At 42.8% G+C, this 19162-nt stretch overlaps 1 protein-coding gene across 1 annotated transcript in view; it reads right to left on the minus strand.

The window, feature by feature from the left end:
- Window positions 1–5688: 5688 nt before the first annotated feature.
- The window catches only part of GFOD1 (Gfo/Idh/MocA-like oxidoreductase domain containing 1), a 55979-nt gene continuing 42505 nt past the window's right edge, over window positions 5689–19162 (minus strand). The window contains exon 2 of the mRNA XM_063130406.1: window positions 5689–9658. Coding sequence (XP_062986476.1) covers window positions 8739–9658 — 920 coding nt within the window. The 3' untranslated portion in view covers window positions 5689–8738. The remainder of the gene's footprint in view (window positions 9659–19162) is intronic.

The following is a 19162-nucleotide window of genomic DNA, read 5'->3' on the forward strand; positions in this document are numbered from 1 at the left end:
TTCAGGAGCTCAAATTAAAGCTACAGTTTCTACATTTACTCCTAGATTCTTTAGAAGGACAATCCTGAGCACACTTGCTTGGGAAAGCCAATATTAGAAATGGGGAGATTCAGATTCAAATCTCCACTCAACTATAAGCCTCACTGGACCAGTCACTCTCAACCCAATCTACATCACAGGTTTATATGATTTTGCATTGCCAACACACATCCCGTGCAGTTGGTCTAGACCAGGGTTGTAGAACTTCAGGTCCAGGGACCAATCTAGCCCTCTGGATTCTCCAAGCCATGTCCCCTTCCCCTGGCTTCCACCCACCCAGAAGTATTACTGTTATTTGGGGGGGGGGGGTTTCCAGGATTTTGTCCAGTCTTTTCTCAAAGGTCAAAATGCCTCTCCTAAGTCTTAGTTACTAGCAGTGAGAGCTTTAAGCTAAAATATGCTGGTATTTTTGGTACGTAGGACCTTTTCCCTGCCCACCACTGGAAGAGCCCCCAAGAGATTCTTGGAAATGTAATGTGGTTCCCCCACCCCTGACTTAGGTAGAGCCCCCACCCCTTGCCCCTTCACAATTTGCAAGCCAGCTGCGTTGTACCTACTAGAATTTTAAATCCCTCCCTTTTGCAGGTATGGTTTCTTCCGGTTCCATCCCCCAACATCCTTCACATCTGTATGGCAGGCAGCAGGTCATGGAGCTGGAGTAGCCTCCCCCAAGTTGCTGCCCTCCAGATCTGTTGGACTACAATTCCCAGCATCTGGAAGGCAGCAACTCAGTGAGGCTGATCCAAATCTAGGCACAATGGAAGGAGTGCTACCTCTCTTGCTGATGACCTCAGTAATTGTAGCAGGAGGCTCTCCTATCTCAGCTAGAGCTGGATATAGGCACCTGGAGGAGTGTTTGGCAGCGGCTGCTTCCTCTCCCCCATTAACAGCCTGATCTGCAGGCATTAGCAGCTGGTGTTTATCTCCACACTGTGAAAAGGTTCGCCTGGCTTCTGCATGTTACATTGGTGTTAAAGGCACATGAGCAGGGCAGGCTTTTTTTTCCTGCCTAGATGGCAATCTTGTCAGCAACTACTCAAATGTCTTTAGTAATATAGATATTACTATATTTAGTAATATATATTATATAAAAAACCCATATTTTGATACATCTTACTGTAGGTCATTTGACATTCTTTCCCCCCATTTTCCTATTGTTTCAATATTTACCTGCTTCATTATTTAATCTATATGGCAATTGTATTCTAATAGGCCAGCTGCCTCACCAGCACTTCTTTTCATGGAAGTTTCCCCCAGGGCTCTATTGAGAGGTAATGAGCTCTTACCTCAAATATCAAGGCTGGCCTTGAATTAACACAGATATGGATTAGACAGAAATACCTATCCTGCCTATTGCAAAAAAAGAAGACGCTTTAGTTGACTTCTCCCCATCTGTCGCGATTGGCCCTGGACTGAGCAAACAGGCAGAGAAGTAACCAGCCCCAGGCCATACACTCCAACCAATGTATGTGCTGTTGCTGCATTGCAGCCTTTGAGTGGCTAGCAAGCAAGTGGCAGGCAGAGCAATGAGTAAGTAGCATCCAGGCATTAGAGGACAAAGCTGTGTGCCACACAGCTTGCCCAGGTACTGCTACCTCCCAGGGGGTCTGCGTAACCCACCCAGGGGGTCCATGGCACCATTCACTTATTAGCTCTGCAAGGTCTGCATTTTAATAAAAGAAAATACGCCGTCCCCCACGCTCCGTTTCCTTTGACGGTGACGTCATGTACGAAAGCAGCTCTGTGATTTAGCGACTAGCTTCAGAGATTACTTCCCTGCACCTAATCCTGAAAATTCATGGATAAGGAATCCTTTTGAATGTGGTGATGTACATCTAACAACTTTATCTGCGGAACAGCAAGATGCACTTGTTGACGTGACTTGTGATGGTTCATTGAAATCATTTTTCAAAGAATATAAACTGGACCAATTCTGGGTGAAGGTTTTTCCTGATTATAAGAAATTAGGTGAAAAAGCTTTGAAACATCTAGTTTCCTTTTGTTCCACATATCTTTGTGAACAAACATTTTCGACATTTTGTTATATGAAGAACAAGCATAGAAATCAGCTCAATGTTGATCCAGATTTGAGATTAAAAGTAGGAAATATTGAACTGGATGTGGAAAGGATTGTTCGGGACAAAAAGAGGCATGATTTCTCCCATCACATTTAGCCTTAGTAGCTGCTAGACATGTCATAATTTGTTCAATTATATTTATTTATTTATTTATTACATTTTTATACCGCCCAATAGCTGAAGCTCTCTGGGCAGTTCACAAAAATTAAAACCATAATAAAACAACCAACAGGTTAAAAGCACAAATACAAATTACAGTATAAAAAGCAGAACCAGGATAAAAACCACACAGCAAAATTGATATAAAATTAAAATACGGAGTTAAACAGTAAAATTTAAATTTAAGTTAAAATTAAGTGTTAAAATACTGAGAGAATAAAAAGGTCTTCAGCTGGCGATGAAAGGAGTACAGTGTAGGCACCAGGCGGACTTCTCTGGGGAGCTCGTTCCACAACCGGGGTGCCACAGCGGAGAAAGCCCTCCTCCTAGTAGCCACCTGCCTCACTTCCTTTGGCAAGGGCTCACGGAGAAGGGCCCCTGTAGATGATCTTAAGGTCCGGGCAGGTACATATGGGAGGAGGCGTTCCTTCAAATAACCTGGCCCCAAACCGTTTAGGGCTTTAAATGTCAATACCAGCACTTTGAATCGGGCCCAGACCTGGACTGGCAGCCAATGAAGCTGGAAAAGGACTGGCGTAATGTGATCTCGCCGGCCAGTCCCTGTTAGTAAACGGGTTGCCCTGTTTTGTACCAGCTGAAGCTTCCGGACCGTTTTCAAAGGCAGCCCCACGTATAACGCATTGCAGTAATCCAAGCGAGAGGTTATCAGAGCATGGATAACTGTAGCTAGGCTATCTCTGTCCAGATAAGGGCGTAGTTGGTATATCAACCTAAGCTGATAAAAGGTGCTCTTTGCCACTGAGTTCACCTGTGCCTCAAGTGACAGTTCTGGATCCAAGAGCACCCCCAAACTACGGACCTGATCCTCTAGGGAGAGTGCAACCCCATCCAGGACAGGGCAAACATCACCTCGCCAGTGTAAACTAGACATTAGTAAAATTAAATTCGTCTTTATATTCCTAACTAAATCATTTGTCATTTTTGCGTGGTAATATCACAAATATCAAATTTTATGATCTGTTTTTTAGTATACCTAAAATTCTTTGATTAGGGGCTACTTCTTATTTTCTCCAAAAAATTGCTTCGCACAGGTAACTACCATAGAGATAACAAAATTTTCAAAAGTAGGGGGTCCATGGCTTGGCATTTGAAAAACAAGGGGTCCGCAGTACTTAGCTAATTGGGAACCACTGGTCTATAGAATGGGGTGGTGCCGGTGCTCTTTAGTGTTTTGCCTCAGGCAGCAAAATGTCTTAGGCCGGTGCTGCTTCCCACTAAGCAGAGTTAGAAACCATCATGTTTTACATGTGTTGGTTATTTAAAATGCAATCGTGCTTGAACATGCCAAAACAGTTCTAGAGCTGGGGAGTTAAACCAATCTTGGTACACAGCGGCAGGAATAAATGCAAAAGGAAAGGAAACATTTACCTATTAATGGGATTTAGGTTGTTGTTTATGATCTTGGTAAAGGAGAAACCAGTTGCTGGGGAACGTGGGTGGGAGGGTGCTGTTGCACTCATGTCTTGCTTGTGGGTCCCTGGTTAACAGCTGTTTGGCCACTGTGTGAAGAGTGCTGGACTAGATAGACCCTCGGTCTGATCCCACATGGGCTCTTCTTGTGTTCTTATGACTAAGGTACAATACAGCTAGGGCACTTCAGCATTTTTTAAATGTTGAATGGGCAATAAGATGAAACCAAATTGAGACCTGCAAAGAAATATCCAGTGTGCATAGTTTTTTAAAAAAAACCAATACAGATTCAGAGGTGAGTGTTACCAGCAATCACTTCATCGTTTGGCTCCTGTTCAAGTTGCTGTAGACTGGCTGCCTATCTGCTTCCTATAGCTTTTGGTGGGAAGAGACTCCTTAGAATCCCCATAGAGTTATTGGCAAATACAATGGCCAGGCAGCTCTTAGATAGATTCTGAAGCAATTTCCTCTCTGTCCCCTTTCAAAACTCAATGAAATGATGCAGCACTTCTAATACTGATAAGGAACATTCAAACGGATTGGCAGTTACAGATGTACGGAGGGTTGCAGGTTGAGGGTTATTAAAGGAGCTTCTCTTTCAATTTGGTTGCCAGATCAGACTCTCCAAAATAAAGGAAGTTGTATCTGAAATAAGGGACCTTGCACCCTATGCCACTGTAAAAATAAGGAGCATCTATTCTGTTATGTCCTGGAATAAGTGGCAACTCTTCAAAATAAAGCATACCTGGCACAGCTAGCCACGGAATCATGGAAACCCTAGTTGGGTTCTGAATAAAATAAAAATATAACCAATGATTTCTCTCTTATATGCGTTCTCCAACTTGGCTTCAGTAAGCCTCTCTAATGCTGCCAGCACAAGATCACACCCCTTTACTCAATTTTCAGGAAGTAATTCATGTGGGGAAGCCACTGCATAGTGTGTGCAACTGTCCGTGATGATGTGTATGATGGCCACTGTATCACTGTCATGTCACAAACAACTTGCATTGGCCTGATAATAAATTAAAAAGACGTGATAATATTGCAGCAGCAGTCATCACCTCAAAATAGTCATCTCTAGGATTCACGTGTGATTTAATATCAGATCCTTATAGAGTTCTGTACCATATAGAGATCCTTGTAGAGTTCTGCCTTTGAAGAGTGTTCGGAAACTTCAGCTGGTTCAAAGAGTTGCAGCCAGATTGTTGACTGGGACTGGTTACAAGGAGCAATAACTCCCTTGTTAAAACAGGTCCATTGGCTTCCAGTCAGTTTCAGGGCACAACTCAACATACTGGTTATGACCTATAAAGCCCTATATGGTTTGGGTCCAGGTTATCTGAAAGACCGAATTTTCCCTAACAAGCATACCCATCCCCTGAGTTCTTCAGGGGAGGCCCTTCTCTCGATCCCACCACCGTCACAGGCACGCCTGGTGAGAACACAGGAGAAGGTCTTCTTGGTGGCTGCCCCGGGGCTCTGGAACTCCCTTCCCAGGGAAGCTAGACTGACTCCCTCCCTGGTGTGTTTTCGGAGGCAGGCTAAAACATTTCTGTTCTGGCTGGCCTTTGGGGGGTAATCTGGACCTCTGTTCATGCGTTGTTTATATTATTATTATTATTTTAAAAAATCATATTTTAATTTTTTTTTAATGTTTTAAATGTTTTAATATTGTGGCATGTTTAATTATTTTTAAGTTTTTGTATAACTCTGTTTTAACTGTACATGTTTTAATCTGTAAAGCCGCCTTGAGTCCCAGTATTGGGGAAACAGCGGGATAATAATCAGGCTGGGAAGAGGAGGAAAACACAACCAGTTTTTGTTCTTACCTCTGTGTTCAGCCCAGTCAAAATGCCCCAACCATGAGAAGCAGGAATATTGGAAGTTTCATTCAAGTATATCACAACAGATGGCAGAGAAAAACAATCCCTGAAAAGTTATTTCACTGTAGGGAAAAGGGGGGAAAAACACACACACACGATTGAAGGATGGCTGACACTGGAATCCTGTCTCCTTTTATGTTTTTATTGACCATTTATGTTCTTTTTATTCCAACAATGCAACTATGTAAGAACAGCAGGAAACCATGTTTTAAGCAGCACATATATGCTCATGGCCAACTATAACTACATTCCCCAAGCAATGGAAAAATAAGACATGACCATCGTCCTTTCAGGAAAAAGAAGCAGAAGGGCGGACGGATTTTGCTTCAGCAGAGAACCACAGAAGGCAGATTTTCATGAAAAGTAGTCAGGCTGTCAAAATGCACTTGCTCTTTTCTTTTTAAAACATCCCCATTTCCTCTTCCTATAACTTAAATGCAGTTTCATTTTTCTATCTACAGTATATAGATATAGATATAAAATATAGACTCTGTTTTTTATCGCACCTTTTTTGTTTGATAAATAACTTTTTAAAATATCTACTGTACATGAAATGCCCATGCGCTGACATTTTATATATAGGTATAGTTTGCTTTTTGTATCTCTCTAAAATACAATAAATATATATATTAAATACAGCAATAAATGTACATTTGGATTTTTAAGGTTATAAAAGGACAAAAAAACAAGGCATCATTCAAGAACCAAATAAAGTAAGGAGTTGCAGTCAATCATGGGTAGATGTTGGTATATTAATAATACACATAAGAGGATTTACAGAGTTAGGTACCATTTTTCCCTTTCTTTTTAAAATCATCTTTACTACACCTCCCTTGCTGATGAACATACCAACATGGAAGGAAAACAAAGAGATGCTTGGATTGACTAGAGCTGTCCACAATGAAATGAAATGGGTGACACCAGTAGGCTTGACTGGGATGTTGTTGTTTTTAATGTGAAAACCCTACGAAGCATACAGTAAATGTGTTTGTAATTTTTCAAGTGCTTTTCAGGCAGGGGCTGCTAGCAACACAACGTGATGATCCATAGTCAAATTATACAGAACAAATTCAGACTCTCCAGTGGTGTTTCGGTTCTCAGACTTCTTGAACTTGCTCCCACCCCATCTAAATTTATTCTTTCTCCCTTGATCTGAAACACCCAGTGTCATCCTTCTCTCTGGCAGTGGCAGGTGAGCATGTCAAGATTTACGTACCGCTCTGTGCATCCTGCTGCTGGGCATGAAAATTTGTAGATTGTGATGAATGGATAGTAAAGGTCATTTCAGCCAAAGTGCTGCCATCTCATCCTCCCTCTATCCTACACTCACCTGCCCACTGCTCACGAAGTAGGCAGGCTCTGTGAGCGTGGCAGAGGAAGAGGAAGAAGTAGAGGTTGCATTGCTAATTAAGGCATTACTCTTAATTACTCTTCATCACAACAGTTAAAATAGAGTGACCACACAGGGCTCAATTCCTGAAATTAGTGTAAGTCTTTCTGTTCCATATTCAGGATGCTGAATTAAGCCCCTTCAGCAAAGTATAAACCTTCCAATAATCTTCGGCACCAGATTTTGTAACACTGAGTGAAGATCAACAATGGCTGACGCAACACAGGAAGGCATGTCTACGTTATAAAGCCAGCTTAACTCTTGTGGTTATTATTCCCAAGGAATCTTGGGGACAGTGGTACTATCACAGGCTTCTGCTGACAAGAGAGAGGAAACCTTTCTTTTAAGTGTTCGGTGAAGTTTTCAATTTGATGTGATCTTTCACATATGAGAATGCATGAGAATAATTTCAATGGGTTCAGCAACAGAACTCCAAAGCCCACCTCTTGTCATTAGGAAACAAAGAGTGACACTACAATGATATTACAAAACTTCCACATGAGACTCCTGTGATGACATAACCTCAATGGTCACCTCCATGAGAAAAGGAGGCTGTTAGTCTCAGACACACAAATAGTATCATTCAGCACATTTAGCCTTTGCCTAAACCATACTTAGTTTTGTACGATTTCCACTTAAAACATGTTAGATTTGATTAAAAACTATGCTTTGTTCAATCTTGTCCTAATTTTGGCTCGAAAAACAAACCCCTAAATCAGAAGCAACAAAGAGCTGTGTGGCATCTTAAAAACTAACAAATGTATGATAACATGACTTTTTGTAGACTAGACTCACTTTCTCAGATTGATTACTTCATGCGCCTAACAAAGTAAGCTGCAGTCCATGGAAACTGATGCCACAATAAACCTGTTAATCTTTAAAGACATCACGGGATTCACAGTTGGTGTTGATATGGCAGATTAACATGGCTTTCCCTCTGGAATTTACCAATGATCTTAGAACATCAGAAGTCTTGGGTAGCCACAGTGCAGATAATTTTTGCAGATTCCTTCTCTCTCTACAGCTCTTTGTGCTTAGTACTGAAGCGAAGCATGAATGTCTGGAACCCTAAGTCAAACATGCTGCTATTTTGGAGCACCCTGTATTTTTTAAAAAAAATCATATATGTTTCTATTTACGTTACCTTGAAAGAAAGAAAAAGTCCAAAGACAATCATGCCTCCCATACTGACGATGAAAATCAAGCTGCCCATTGTTTTCCAGGTCACATGACATAATAACGTCAAGTGTTCTTATTTTCCCTATTAAGTGATGCAGATGCAATCTGTTACTGAATGTAACAGAAACTGAATAGTATGCTCTTCTCAGCAGGCCTATGAATAGCATGCTCTTCTCACCAGCTATTTTGTTTGCCACAAGGGGCTTCCTGACATGTTAATATCTTTGCAGATTGCTGGTTGGTAAGTAATGCCCAAACAGACCTTCGAGAACCCTTTTTCACGGTAAATGTAGCTGAATCAGCTATGCACCTGCAGGTTGTAAATGGGTTCTGTTCTACCTTCCTATAATGCTTTTTTTGTAAACTGTTAATGCAAGGGTCTTGAACAACGATCTGTCCTAAGCATTTCAAATACATCTAATATTTCAAGCACCAACTAGGCAATGTGATTTAAACAGCGGGGATTTACTCCCTATATTGTCTTCCCTGTCCAAGGCCTGACACACGTGCCATCTTTTCTGTTAGGAAAGAACTGCCTTGGTTCAATGTTTTTGCCCCTCAAGATGTGACCAAAAAAAGCTAGCAGTACAGAGACATTCTACTCCTGCGCATTGCTTCGCTGATCAAGTATGCAGGGCTTAGTTCTGGTTCCTCGGTCATAATCGCAATGTTCTGCCATTCACCCAGCTGGTTTGATTTTTTAATGGTGTCCACCACACACAAAGCATAGAGACAGTCGTCAAAAGTTGCAGCCATTGTCAGCGGCCGGCCGGCCCAGGTTCGTCTGTCGTCCTGATCTTCAAATGCCTCCCTGACGGCCTGTACCATCTTTATCGTTCCCCGTAGGTATGGGGCTGGGATGTCACTGAAGGCCTTCTCAGGTAACAAGGCATTGCTGACCGGTGTGGAATCCTTCAAAAGGAGCTCCTTTTGTGGAGAGTTATTGCTTTGTCCGTACAAATCAGTGCCTACTACAATCAGCCGCCCACTGGAACCTACCACAACTATATCTTGTTTAAATTCCCCAGGCACGTTGAAGTTGAGGGTAACAGTGCAACACACCCCACCTTCCAAGACCATCTGGAATGTACAAAAGTCGTCACTCGTGATTTGGCGTATGCCCTTGATGTGATCCGTCTGTTTCACAAAGGTCTTCAGCAGCCCGTGCACTTTCACAGCCTTCTGGCTGGTAAGAAAGGTCAAGAGGTCAATGATGTAGGTACCGACAGAGTGCAAACCTCCACCTCCCATCAAGTCATCACAGCTCCAGTTGTATTTCTTCCCCAGCAGGCTCCCACTGTGAACCTGTACCTCACACACAAGCAGTTCTCCGACGTAGCCCTCTTGGATCAGCTGCTTCATCTTCACGAAAGCAGGCAAGAAACGGAGAACATTGCCCATAATGCTCATGAGCTTGGGATAATAGTGGGCGGCAGTCATCATCCGAAAGGCATCCAGGGGAGTGGCAGTCCTGTCGCAAATGACGTTCTTCCCAATCCCTGCCAGATATTAAAAGGAAAGAGAAAGGGTGTATCAGGCAAGGACATCTCATGGCCTAAGGTAACAGCCCAGCAACCCAGAAACGTTGTTAAAGGAAGGATTCGTTTGAAAAAATATTTTACAGAGGGTATCAGACACCCACAATTCTCATTTCTGCCAGGTATGTCGTCCCTTGGAAAACGCAACTGAGATATTCCCTGATTTCACTGACATAGAATGTGGCATGAGCTGAATGCAAGGGTTTCTGATCATCACTAAATGCGAACAGCTTAATTTCATTCTGAAAAAGGGAGTCTGTGAAACTTGAATCATTCTTAGACCAGAAGCCATTCTCTATCCCAAACTTTCGTTTGGAATAGAGGCGAAATCTGGTTCCATCTGAGCTCAGAAGAGTTCTATGGAGCCTATTTGTTTATTATCACCCTGTAACAGTGCTAAAAGGTGGATTATAGCCTTTAAAGGATGAAGATACTGTTCTGGACCTTGGGATTCCTGTGGACTGGTGATGTCACCTCACGCAAAATAAGCTGGATATGATCTCAGGTGTAATCATTTAGCTCCTTATATTTACATTGTATATCCAGAAAAACTCTGAGACACAGAAACTCTGAGAGTTCTACAATTTACATATACTTTCTAACCACCTTTTGTACTATTCCATATAGCCACAGAGCTGTCATCTCCAAAAACAGGCATAACCAAAACGCGAGTTAATCAAGACGTACAAAGCCTCTTGGTTCTCCTGATCAGAGCAATTCAGAGCTTATAGTTCAAAATGTGCTTTGCTATCTCAGTAAGGCTACCACATGTCTCTCATTTTCAAGCAGGGGTGGGGAACTTGTGGTCCCCCAGATATTGCCAGACTACAACTCCCATCATCCCTGACCACTGGCCATCCTGTCTGGGGCTGATGGGTTCCTGAATGATCAAGGTTTACTGATGGGAAAGATAAGCAATGGAAGACGAGCTCATTTCCCTGAAGTGCAGTCAGAGCACAGTGATAGTGAAGTGTATCAGACTGCGCTCTCCATTCAGTGGAAGGAAGCAGGACACATGTTACAGGCCTGGCCAGTGCCCTCCATGACCTGGCCATGAATCATAGAACTTGCCCCCAGGATCTTCTTCAATAAGGGGGGGGGGTTTCTGGGGCAGATGTGCGAGGATTCCAGAAAAGACTGCTGGGGGAAAAGGTTCCCTCGAACAACTGCAGCTATAGAACATAAGGGACATTGCATATTTTAGAATACCCCCTGCTCTATAGAATAAGCTTCCCTGATTTGTAATATTTTGATCTGGCAACCATAGGCATGTTTATCTTCTATGGAACATCTTCCTCAAATGTGCAGATTGCCTGTGAAGTACTGCCTCTGAACCTTTGCACTGAAAACCAAGCGTCCCCTACTGTGTCTATCTGATTCATTTAAAATTAGGGTTGTTTGACTTCAGAGTGAAATCATGGAGCTGACCTACATTCCTTTAATAGATAACGTTGCAGCTGTACCTTCAGCTGCAGAACTATTCAGTGTAAATCTGTGATTTATTTAACAAGCCTTTGCCAGTACAATACATCCTTCCTCTCTGTAGAGTTCTAAAGTTGGCAAACAGCTAGAAATGCATGTTTTATATAAGAGGCAACAAATTTCCCTAAGCCCAAAAGGCACATACCAAAATATTCATATGGCTGAGGAGTAGAAGACACAACAGTCATGGGCACTACTTTCCTCTCTCAAAATCTCTTCCTGTGGCCTCTGCCACTTCTTCCTCCCTAGAAGCCTGAACACTCCTAGTTAATCTCTACCACTCACTGCCATAGCTAAGTCTTAGGCCCAGTTTACAGATAACGAGAAGCCATCGTGGGTGAATTTCCCTATGGGATTTTTCATTATAGAAGCAGCCGCCATTTTGAATATTCAAATTTATTGTTTGAACCCATGGGATGTTTTATGGCTGGAGGAGGCTTGTTAACCACCCCAACAATCCACCTTCACTGGGTTCACATGTAATAGCCCCCACCATGGCTCAAATAATATGGCAGCCACTGCTGCAACGAGAAACTGTGTGGGGAAATTCACCCACAGTGGCTTTTCATTATGTCCAAATTAGGACTTAGTCTCATTCACCAGTTAGCATTTTGAACTCCCCTAGTTTCTAGTGCCACAACAGCCATTTCCAAGTTCTTCCCTCAGATTCTTGTAGTTAATTAAGAGGAGAAATGCTGCAGCTCAAATACACATTGAAGCCTTCTGATCTAGAGACTTGCCCCTTAATCCCAGATCTATGAGGATTGGCTGCACTCACTACAGAGAGTAATTATCTCTGCACATGCTCAGTACACTCATTGATTGATTGATTATCAGAGCTGAGTCCAGCCATTACATAGGAAGCTGCCTTATACCAAGGGTGGCCATTTCAACATCAACCCCCCCACCAAAAAATAAATCTTCAAAGAGCTTATGCCTTCAAACAGAGGACAGTCAGTGGGGGCTGGTGGGGCTGTGAATCCATTCTGGGTTTTAGTCAAAACTAGCCAGAACTCTAAAGAAGTGATCCAAGGTGCTGGATCCTATCTCCAGCTCCTTTAGAGTTCTGGCTGGTTCTGACTGAAACCCAGAATAGATTTGCATTCCCACCAAAATTGGAGCCACCAGCCTCTACTGAGAATAGTTCTCTGACAGCCTTTCAAATAGCATATTAAGAGGACACACAGCCACTCAACGTATGCAGGTCTATCTATGTCCATCGATTGTCCTCTGTGCCTGGCCATGGCTCTCCAGGGTCTCAGGCAGAGGTCTTTCCCATTACCTAAACCATTTTTTAAACTGGATTTGCCAGGGACTGAACCCGGGAATTTCTGTAACGCATGTATCCTACCACTGAGCCATGGTCCCTCAGAACAGGTTCTATGTCCTACACTTAAATCTGCAGGTTCTGGTTTCTTTTCTTCCAAGAACTCTTTTATCCCATACTGTGGGTGGGAGAAAGAATAGAGGGGGTGATGGATCAAGTCTAGATTGTGCCTCTGCAGCACCCACATATGCAGCAGATGCTGCTTTTAATTCTACTCCTCTTTACTTTCATGAATTGTTTTAGAATTTCCACTCATTTAGGCCACTCCCTGTTAAAGGCAATCATCTGCTGTGAGAATTTAAAATGATACGATCCTACAAAATAAAGCTTTAACTACAAAATAAAGCTTTAACTATTGCAAAGCCACGTAAAGCCATTGTTGGTGGATGAATAGAAGTGATAGAACAGAATCTCCATTTATTTGCGAACGACATGTCCCCATCAGGCATACATTATTTTGCACCTACAACTTGCATTAAGTTCTAATAAGTTGCTATAGGGCTGTTACCAACCACTCCTGCTAGAACTCCAGAATTTCAATCTTGCATACCAACCAGAACCAACAAAATCTCACCAGCTTCTCTAAAAAGCCACTGACTCTTGGGCTTAAAGATGCCAAGTTCTTCATTACAAGACTTAAAATACACTGCAAACGTGGTTTCAGAGTGATGGTGCAGAGAACAGCAGTTGAAAGGAACTGGAGGAATCAGCAAGAGACCCATGCCATTAGATATGCTGCCTCAACTTGCAAGCATGGGAGTGACTCTCTGGCCTGCATTTTTAGGAAACGTATTTCACCATTTCAAGGTAGCTGAGCTACACCACCCATTACCGTGTGCCTACATAGGGTGAGTCACAGGAGAAGCTCAACTCCTACTCTTTAGGTTTGTGCAATGTACATGTATTGAGAAAGTTTGAATGTAATTCTGACAGTAGTTAAATACTTTCATGTGCTTCACCTTGCTGATTTCACTAGACTGAAATGAGCATAACCAAATGCCACATACACCCTTAACATATGCACACAAACACAAATTCCAGTCTTCAAGAGGAGGATGTCATTGCTTACGTAGCCAAAATAGCACCACAAGAGGGAAACCCCCAAGGTTTCCAGAAGTACCCCCAAAATCTGGGGGGGGGAAGCCTCAAAGGAGGAAGAACGCTTCCCCAACATCTGAAAGTGGAATGAGCATGCTCAGTGGGTATGGAATGCTGACTGTTTGCAGAGTTTGGCGAGAGATGGAAAACCAGGTGTGGGAAAGCGGACTGGAAAGGAGCAGCTGGAATGGTGAACAGCGGCATTCCATGGTGCAATATTTTGTGGCAGGTCTCACTTGCATGAAACTGCTCTATACTGAGGACCAAACCAGATCTGACCTTAAATGAACCTTTGCATTTAACAAGCAAAGGAGGAGTGAAAATGATTGGGATTCTGGTAGTTGTGGAGTGGGAAGTTAACCCCGTGATCCCCTGCTGTAGTCTTGAGGAATATTTCCCAAGTGAAGCTGGTATTTGCATTGGGAGGAAATTCCCCATTGGCGTTTTGTTTTTCACTGCTATTTTAGACCATGTCTAAACTACTGTAAATCAGCACTGGTTTTTACGCACTGGCTCTGAGTCTTGTGGCTGTCAAGTGCTCTGAATCAGAGCATATGACATGGGGAAATCGCATCTAGAAAAAAACAAAAACCAATGTTTCTGCCTCCTACAAATCTTGTAACTCCTGTATCCTCTAATCAAGCACACTGAAATCTGGTGGTAAATGAGAATCAGAATCTTTACCTGGGAAAACATTAGATTAGTGTTCCATGTAATCAATAAACACAGTTGGCTTGATACATTTGTATTGTGTCTGCACATGCGCCAGGCAATTAGATCTCGCCATTACAGAGGCAAGGAAAGTGACACAGCAGCTGGATCGTTTATTCAGAAACAATAGCAAGCTACAACTTGGCCTCAGGCAATATTATACACCGATAAGCAACAACCCAGCAAATCCTGGAGCAGAGTTTTGACTTTTCTAAAAATTCTTCTCAGCCATCTGTTCAACAGTTCAAAGGACCATGGCCAGCTTAAAAGTTCAGGGGGGGGGGCATCTAAAAATTAGGGAGAGCAGTTCATCTGGTTTGCAGGCCTTTTAAAGACAAAATTGTTAAATAATTAAAATTGTTTAATTATTTGTTTGTAAAAGGGGGCTGAGAAAATTTAGGGGGGCAGCCCCACCCACCCCAGCCCACTCCTGGCCATGGGTCCAGCACTGCAGCTTTATCATGCCTCAGTTACATGATAATCTGCCAAGTGGCTAGCTTGCTTTGCTAGCAAAAAGACCACAGTTTGGGCACTCTGATTTCATAAACATTTGGAATTATGTAATTTGGGAACAATGGTGGCTTTATTTTTTATAGGGAGGACATGGTGGTGAGTTGCTCTTTTTCCCCCCTCACTGAACAAGCTATTGTTGGTGACCTGACTGTAAGGGCATTTATACAGCCAGGGAGCTGGCCCAAGTGCAGAGGCAACCCCACTGGTCATTGTGCACCAGTGAAGCGGCACGTAATCCCAATGGGGCACCTCAGTGTCCATCATGACTCAAGGAAATCGTGGTCATACCTCTTGGATTGCAAAGCACAGTCACTTGGGCAGAATGTGCGGGGGCAGCACTGTATCAATGAGACTAAAAAGTGCATTGCTCACTCTGGATGACCAATAATGCTATATTTGAATGATTCCCAAACACGACAATCCACACTCAAGATTGAGTGGGTTGAGTGTGGGTTATCATTGAACTGTGGGTTGCTGTTGAAAAATGGGTTATTGTGTTGGGTGAACCCAGCCACGCTAACAAACCATAGTTTAACTTGGACAACCCACAAAGAGAACCCAAGGCTTATTGTTGGGTTGTGAACTATGGGTTGTTCATAGTTAACAAAACATGGTTTGTTAGTGCAGCTGGGTTCACACGACACAGCAATCCATTTTTCAATAATAACCCACAGTTCAATAATAACCCACGGTTCGATGACCCTCAATCCCGAGCGTGGGTTGTCATGTTGTATGAATCCAGTCAATTAGTAATGGGAGTTGCCAATAGGAGTGCACAGGTTCAAATTCATAAATAAATACCATTACCTACCCAGTTATGGCAGTCATTTGTGGCCATAAAGGAAAACAGAAAAAAAAGGTTTTACAAGGCTTCTCTTCCTGGTCACCTGGAGGCGATTTCTACTCATTACAGGTGACCAGGCAAGTGGCTATACTTGCAAGCATACTTTACAATTATTTTTAAGCTTATACCTTACTGGCCTAACATCAATGTAAGATGTTCATAAGGCTCAAGAACAGGGGTAGGAACCTTTCAAGCTGAAGGCTGAATTCAATTTTGGAGAAGGGTTTTTTTTGGGGGGGGGGACACATTCCAAAATTCCCAAAGTACCAGCATATTTTAGCTTAAAGCTGGATGAGGGCCAATAAACTTTAGCTGAATCCTAATAAGACAGGAGAGCCTGCTGAGTGAGGTGGGCTATGATGTGGGGGAGAGAGGGGGATCTCCAAAAATTGGACTGAGGGACTTTCTGCAAGCAGAACCCTTCCTCTTCCAGAAGGCATCCTAATCCAACCCCCTATCAGAGGACTGTCATACTTGTTTATTCCACTAGTTCTTGGAATAAGGTTTGATTTCCTGCCCTTTTCTCTATGTTACATTTAATGTAATGGCCCACCTGAACCTCAACATTCTCCACAATAAGAAACACAATAAAATACACAAGATGCCAGTGCAACTGCTCCCCATTAAATGTGAATGAGCAATTGTGAGGGCTGTTACTCATGTTATAATTCCAGACATGGAGACAAGGATGACACATTATTTTATAATGTGAGAATTTCTGAGCACATGACTCTTGTGGCCCAATATTTACATTTGTTAACAAAAGCAGGTCGGCTTCCAGCCACATGTAGCGAGTCTGAAAGAGAGGCAGACAGGAATTTGTGTGGCCATTCTCACATTACGAAATGCATTACGTACAGAAGTGTCTATCTCTCTGTATCAACTTGTAACCTAAGAAGCCATCCTTAGAGGAGACTTTTAAATGGGGAGGGGGGGACTACAGTTATGGGGAGCCGCTGCCCTAGGTTAACTCACAAGTGTGCACCCACAAGTTACAACTCTCAGGGCTGTGCCAACTCTCTCCAGTGATTCTACCAATTCCCTGTACTGATTTCCATGCTAATTATTGCTAGTCCTCACATGCTATTAGGATCAGTATAACGGGAACAGCAATCATCATCACACGTTTTAAACTTTTGGGAAGGAATAGACTACTAGATACACATGCCATACCAAACAGGAACAAACCAAATGTGACCACCAAGCACTGTACTAAGACAAGGGTGCCTGCTGGGCTTCCCAATCTGGCCTGTGGAGCCTCCTTCTTCCAGGGGACAGGACTTGGCCTCCAAACCCCGTTCCCTGGAGGATTTCCCCCACCTCAGAGGGAATCCCTGCTGTTGTTTCCAATCTGACATCGGAGATAACCGCTGGAGACTGGTGGCTCTGATTTCAGTGGAGCTGTGAACCCAAACAGCCAGAACTTTAAACTGGCTATCCAAGGTGCTGAATCCTGTCCCCAAAATGGGTTCAACAACTTGGATAGGTCCATTAGAATTCTGGCCGGCGGATTCACAGCAGGAATTTCCAGGTGTGCCAGCCACCCTCCTATTAAATGAGTCAGCCTGTGGGGGACATATGAAGCAGATTTCAGGCCATTAGTCTATCATAGTACTGTCCATTCTAACTGGCTCTCCAAAGCCTCAGGCAGACGTGCTTCCCAGTCTCACTACTCAAGATCCGTTTAACTGGCGATACCAGAGGTTGAATCTGGTATCATGTGCTCTGCTACTTAGCCATGGCCCCCTCCCCAGTGAAGCTAAGGCCTTCTGGAGGCTCCCCATGATAAAGGTTGAGAATCCCCAGTTACAGCAGATCCCCCCAAAGCATGTATGTACTATATCAATGATACAAAGTTATACAGTACATCTCTTTGGGGTTTCCCTAAAGAATTCTATGGACATTAGTTTAGTGAAACCAAAGACATAACTGTAAAACAAGGCTTAAAGATTACACCACTGTGTAATCATCATGAAAGAGATTTCCAGCATATATACTGGAGCAGCAAAGCCATCATCCAAATCCTGAAGATTGCTTACTGCTACCGAATAAAGTGCATGTTTGTTCCCCAGAGACGAGGCTTTCCAACCCAAGGTGTCAGGAGATTACTTTACTCGGTATGTGTTTGTGGCTTGACGTTGTTTTTCCCTTCTGGATTATCCGCAAATGTCCTCTGTGGAGCAAGAAGCAGCAAAACACAGACATCTGGTCACGATATTCAGCTGACTCCAGCGACAGCAACTAATTGCTTTTGCTTCTGCCTCCATCTCAGAAAGGAATCAAATCCCCCCACCCCCTTCACTAGCGGAAAGTAAACAAACATTCTCAGCGTGTGCTCATTACATTATTAAAATTTTTGCTCACTATACAAATAACCCTTCAAGTGTTCGGCATACAAAGGAAGTACAAATGGTGAACAACATGTGTTTTATTTTGGAGTCTTGGGACTCCACAGACTCAAGACTTATGGATGCCTATCAAGACCATCCAACAATTCAAGAGAGGATGTCACAGAAGGCAAGCAATATTAGGCCTAGATCCAGGCTCTCCAACATGGTGCCCGTGGATACCTCTCTTGTCGCCTGCCAGGCTCCCTGCCTCTCCTGAGTTTTATTTTATTTCTTAGTTACCTTTAAAAAAATCTAACTGGGATGTACAGAGTGAAAGGCTGCTCTCTAGAACCATTTTTATTGGGGGTCCAAAGCGTGGATTTGGAATTTGGAATTCAGACTTTACCTCTACTTTGTACTTAGGTTCTTAGGCAAGTTACTTTTCTTTTAGTCTCACCACTTTGCTTTCTGAGAATGTTTTAGGCACTTAGTTAAGGAGCCATCTCTTCACTCTGAATGACTGCGCTGCTTTGGTGCTTTTAGCTTTGCCCTGAAATATTTTAAACAGTTTAACTGATGAACTTTTGTATTTATGATGATGTACTTTAATCTGTTTCTATAAACCGCTCAGAGATATCTTTTGATATGGTAAGCAGTATATACATTGATTAAATGAATAAATAATAAAAACGAAACAAGGGGGCGACGTCCACCATGGCAGCCTTTTCATTAATGGGCAAGCCCCCCATGACAGCCATTTTGTTAGAAGGCCCATAACACTCTCAAAATTCCAGATGTTCCTACTGACCCAGAAAGCTTGGAGACCTCTGACCTAGGGAGTTTTTACACATGTCATTTATCATGCACTCGTGATTGTTCACTCATGAAAATTCTCGGGTCCTTTTCATGATGTCGCCAACCTCCAGTGCAGCTGTTGTTGCTTTTTAGTTTTATTCCACCATTTTAAAATTTGCCGAAAATGCAGTAACAAAAAAACCCAGCCAAAAACCACCTTCAAAAGTTGGTATAATTCAAGAACCGCACAATATTTTAGAAATCTTTCAGCAGCACCTACTGCTGTATAAATGAAACATGTGGAACATTCCCACAAAGAAACCGGGAAAAATAGGGCAGCGGGACAGGACACATGCATTGTACCC

Source organism: Elgaria multicarinata, chromosome 7 (assembly GCF_023053635.1).
Source record: "Elgaria multicarinata webbii isolate HBS135686 ecotype San Diego chromosome 7, rElgMul1.1.pri, whole genome shotgun sequence".
NCBI classification, from domain to species: domain Eukaryota; kingdom Metazoa; phylum Chordata; class Lepidosauria; order Squamata; family Anguidae; genus Elgaria; species Elgaria multicarinata.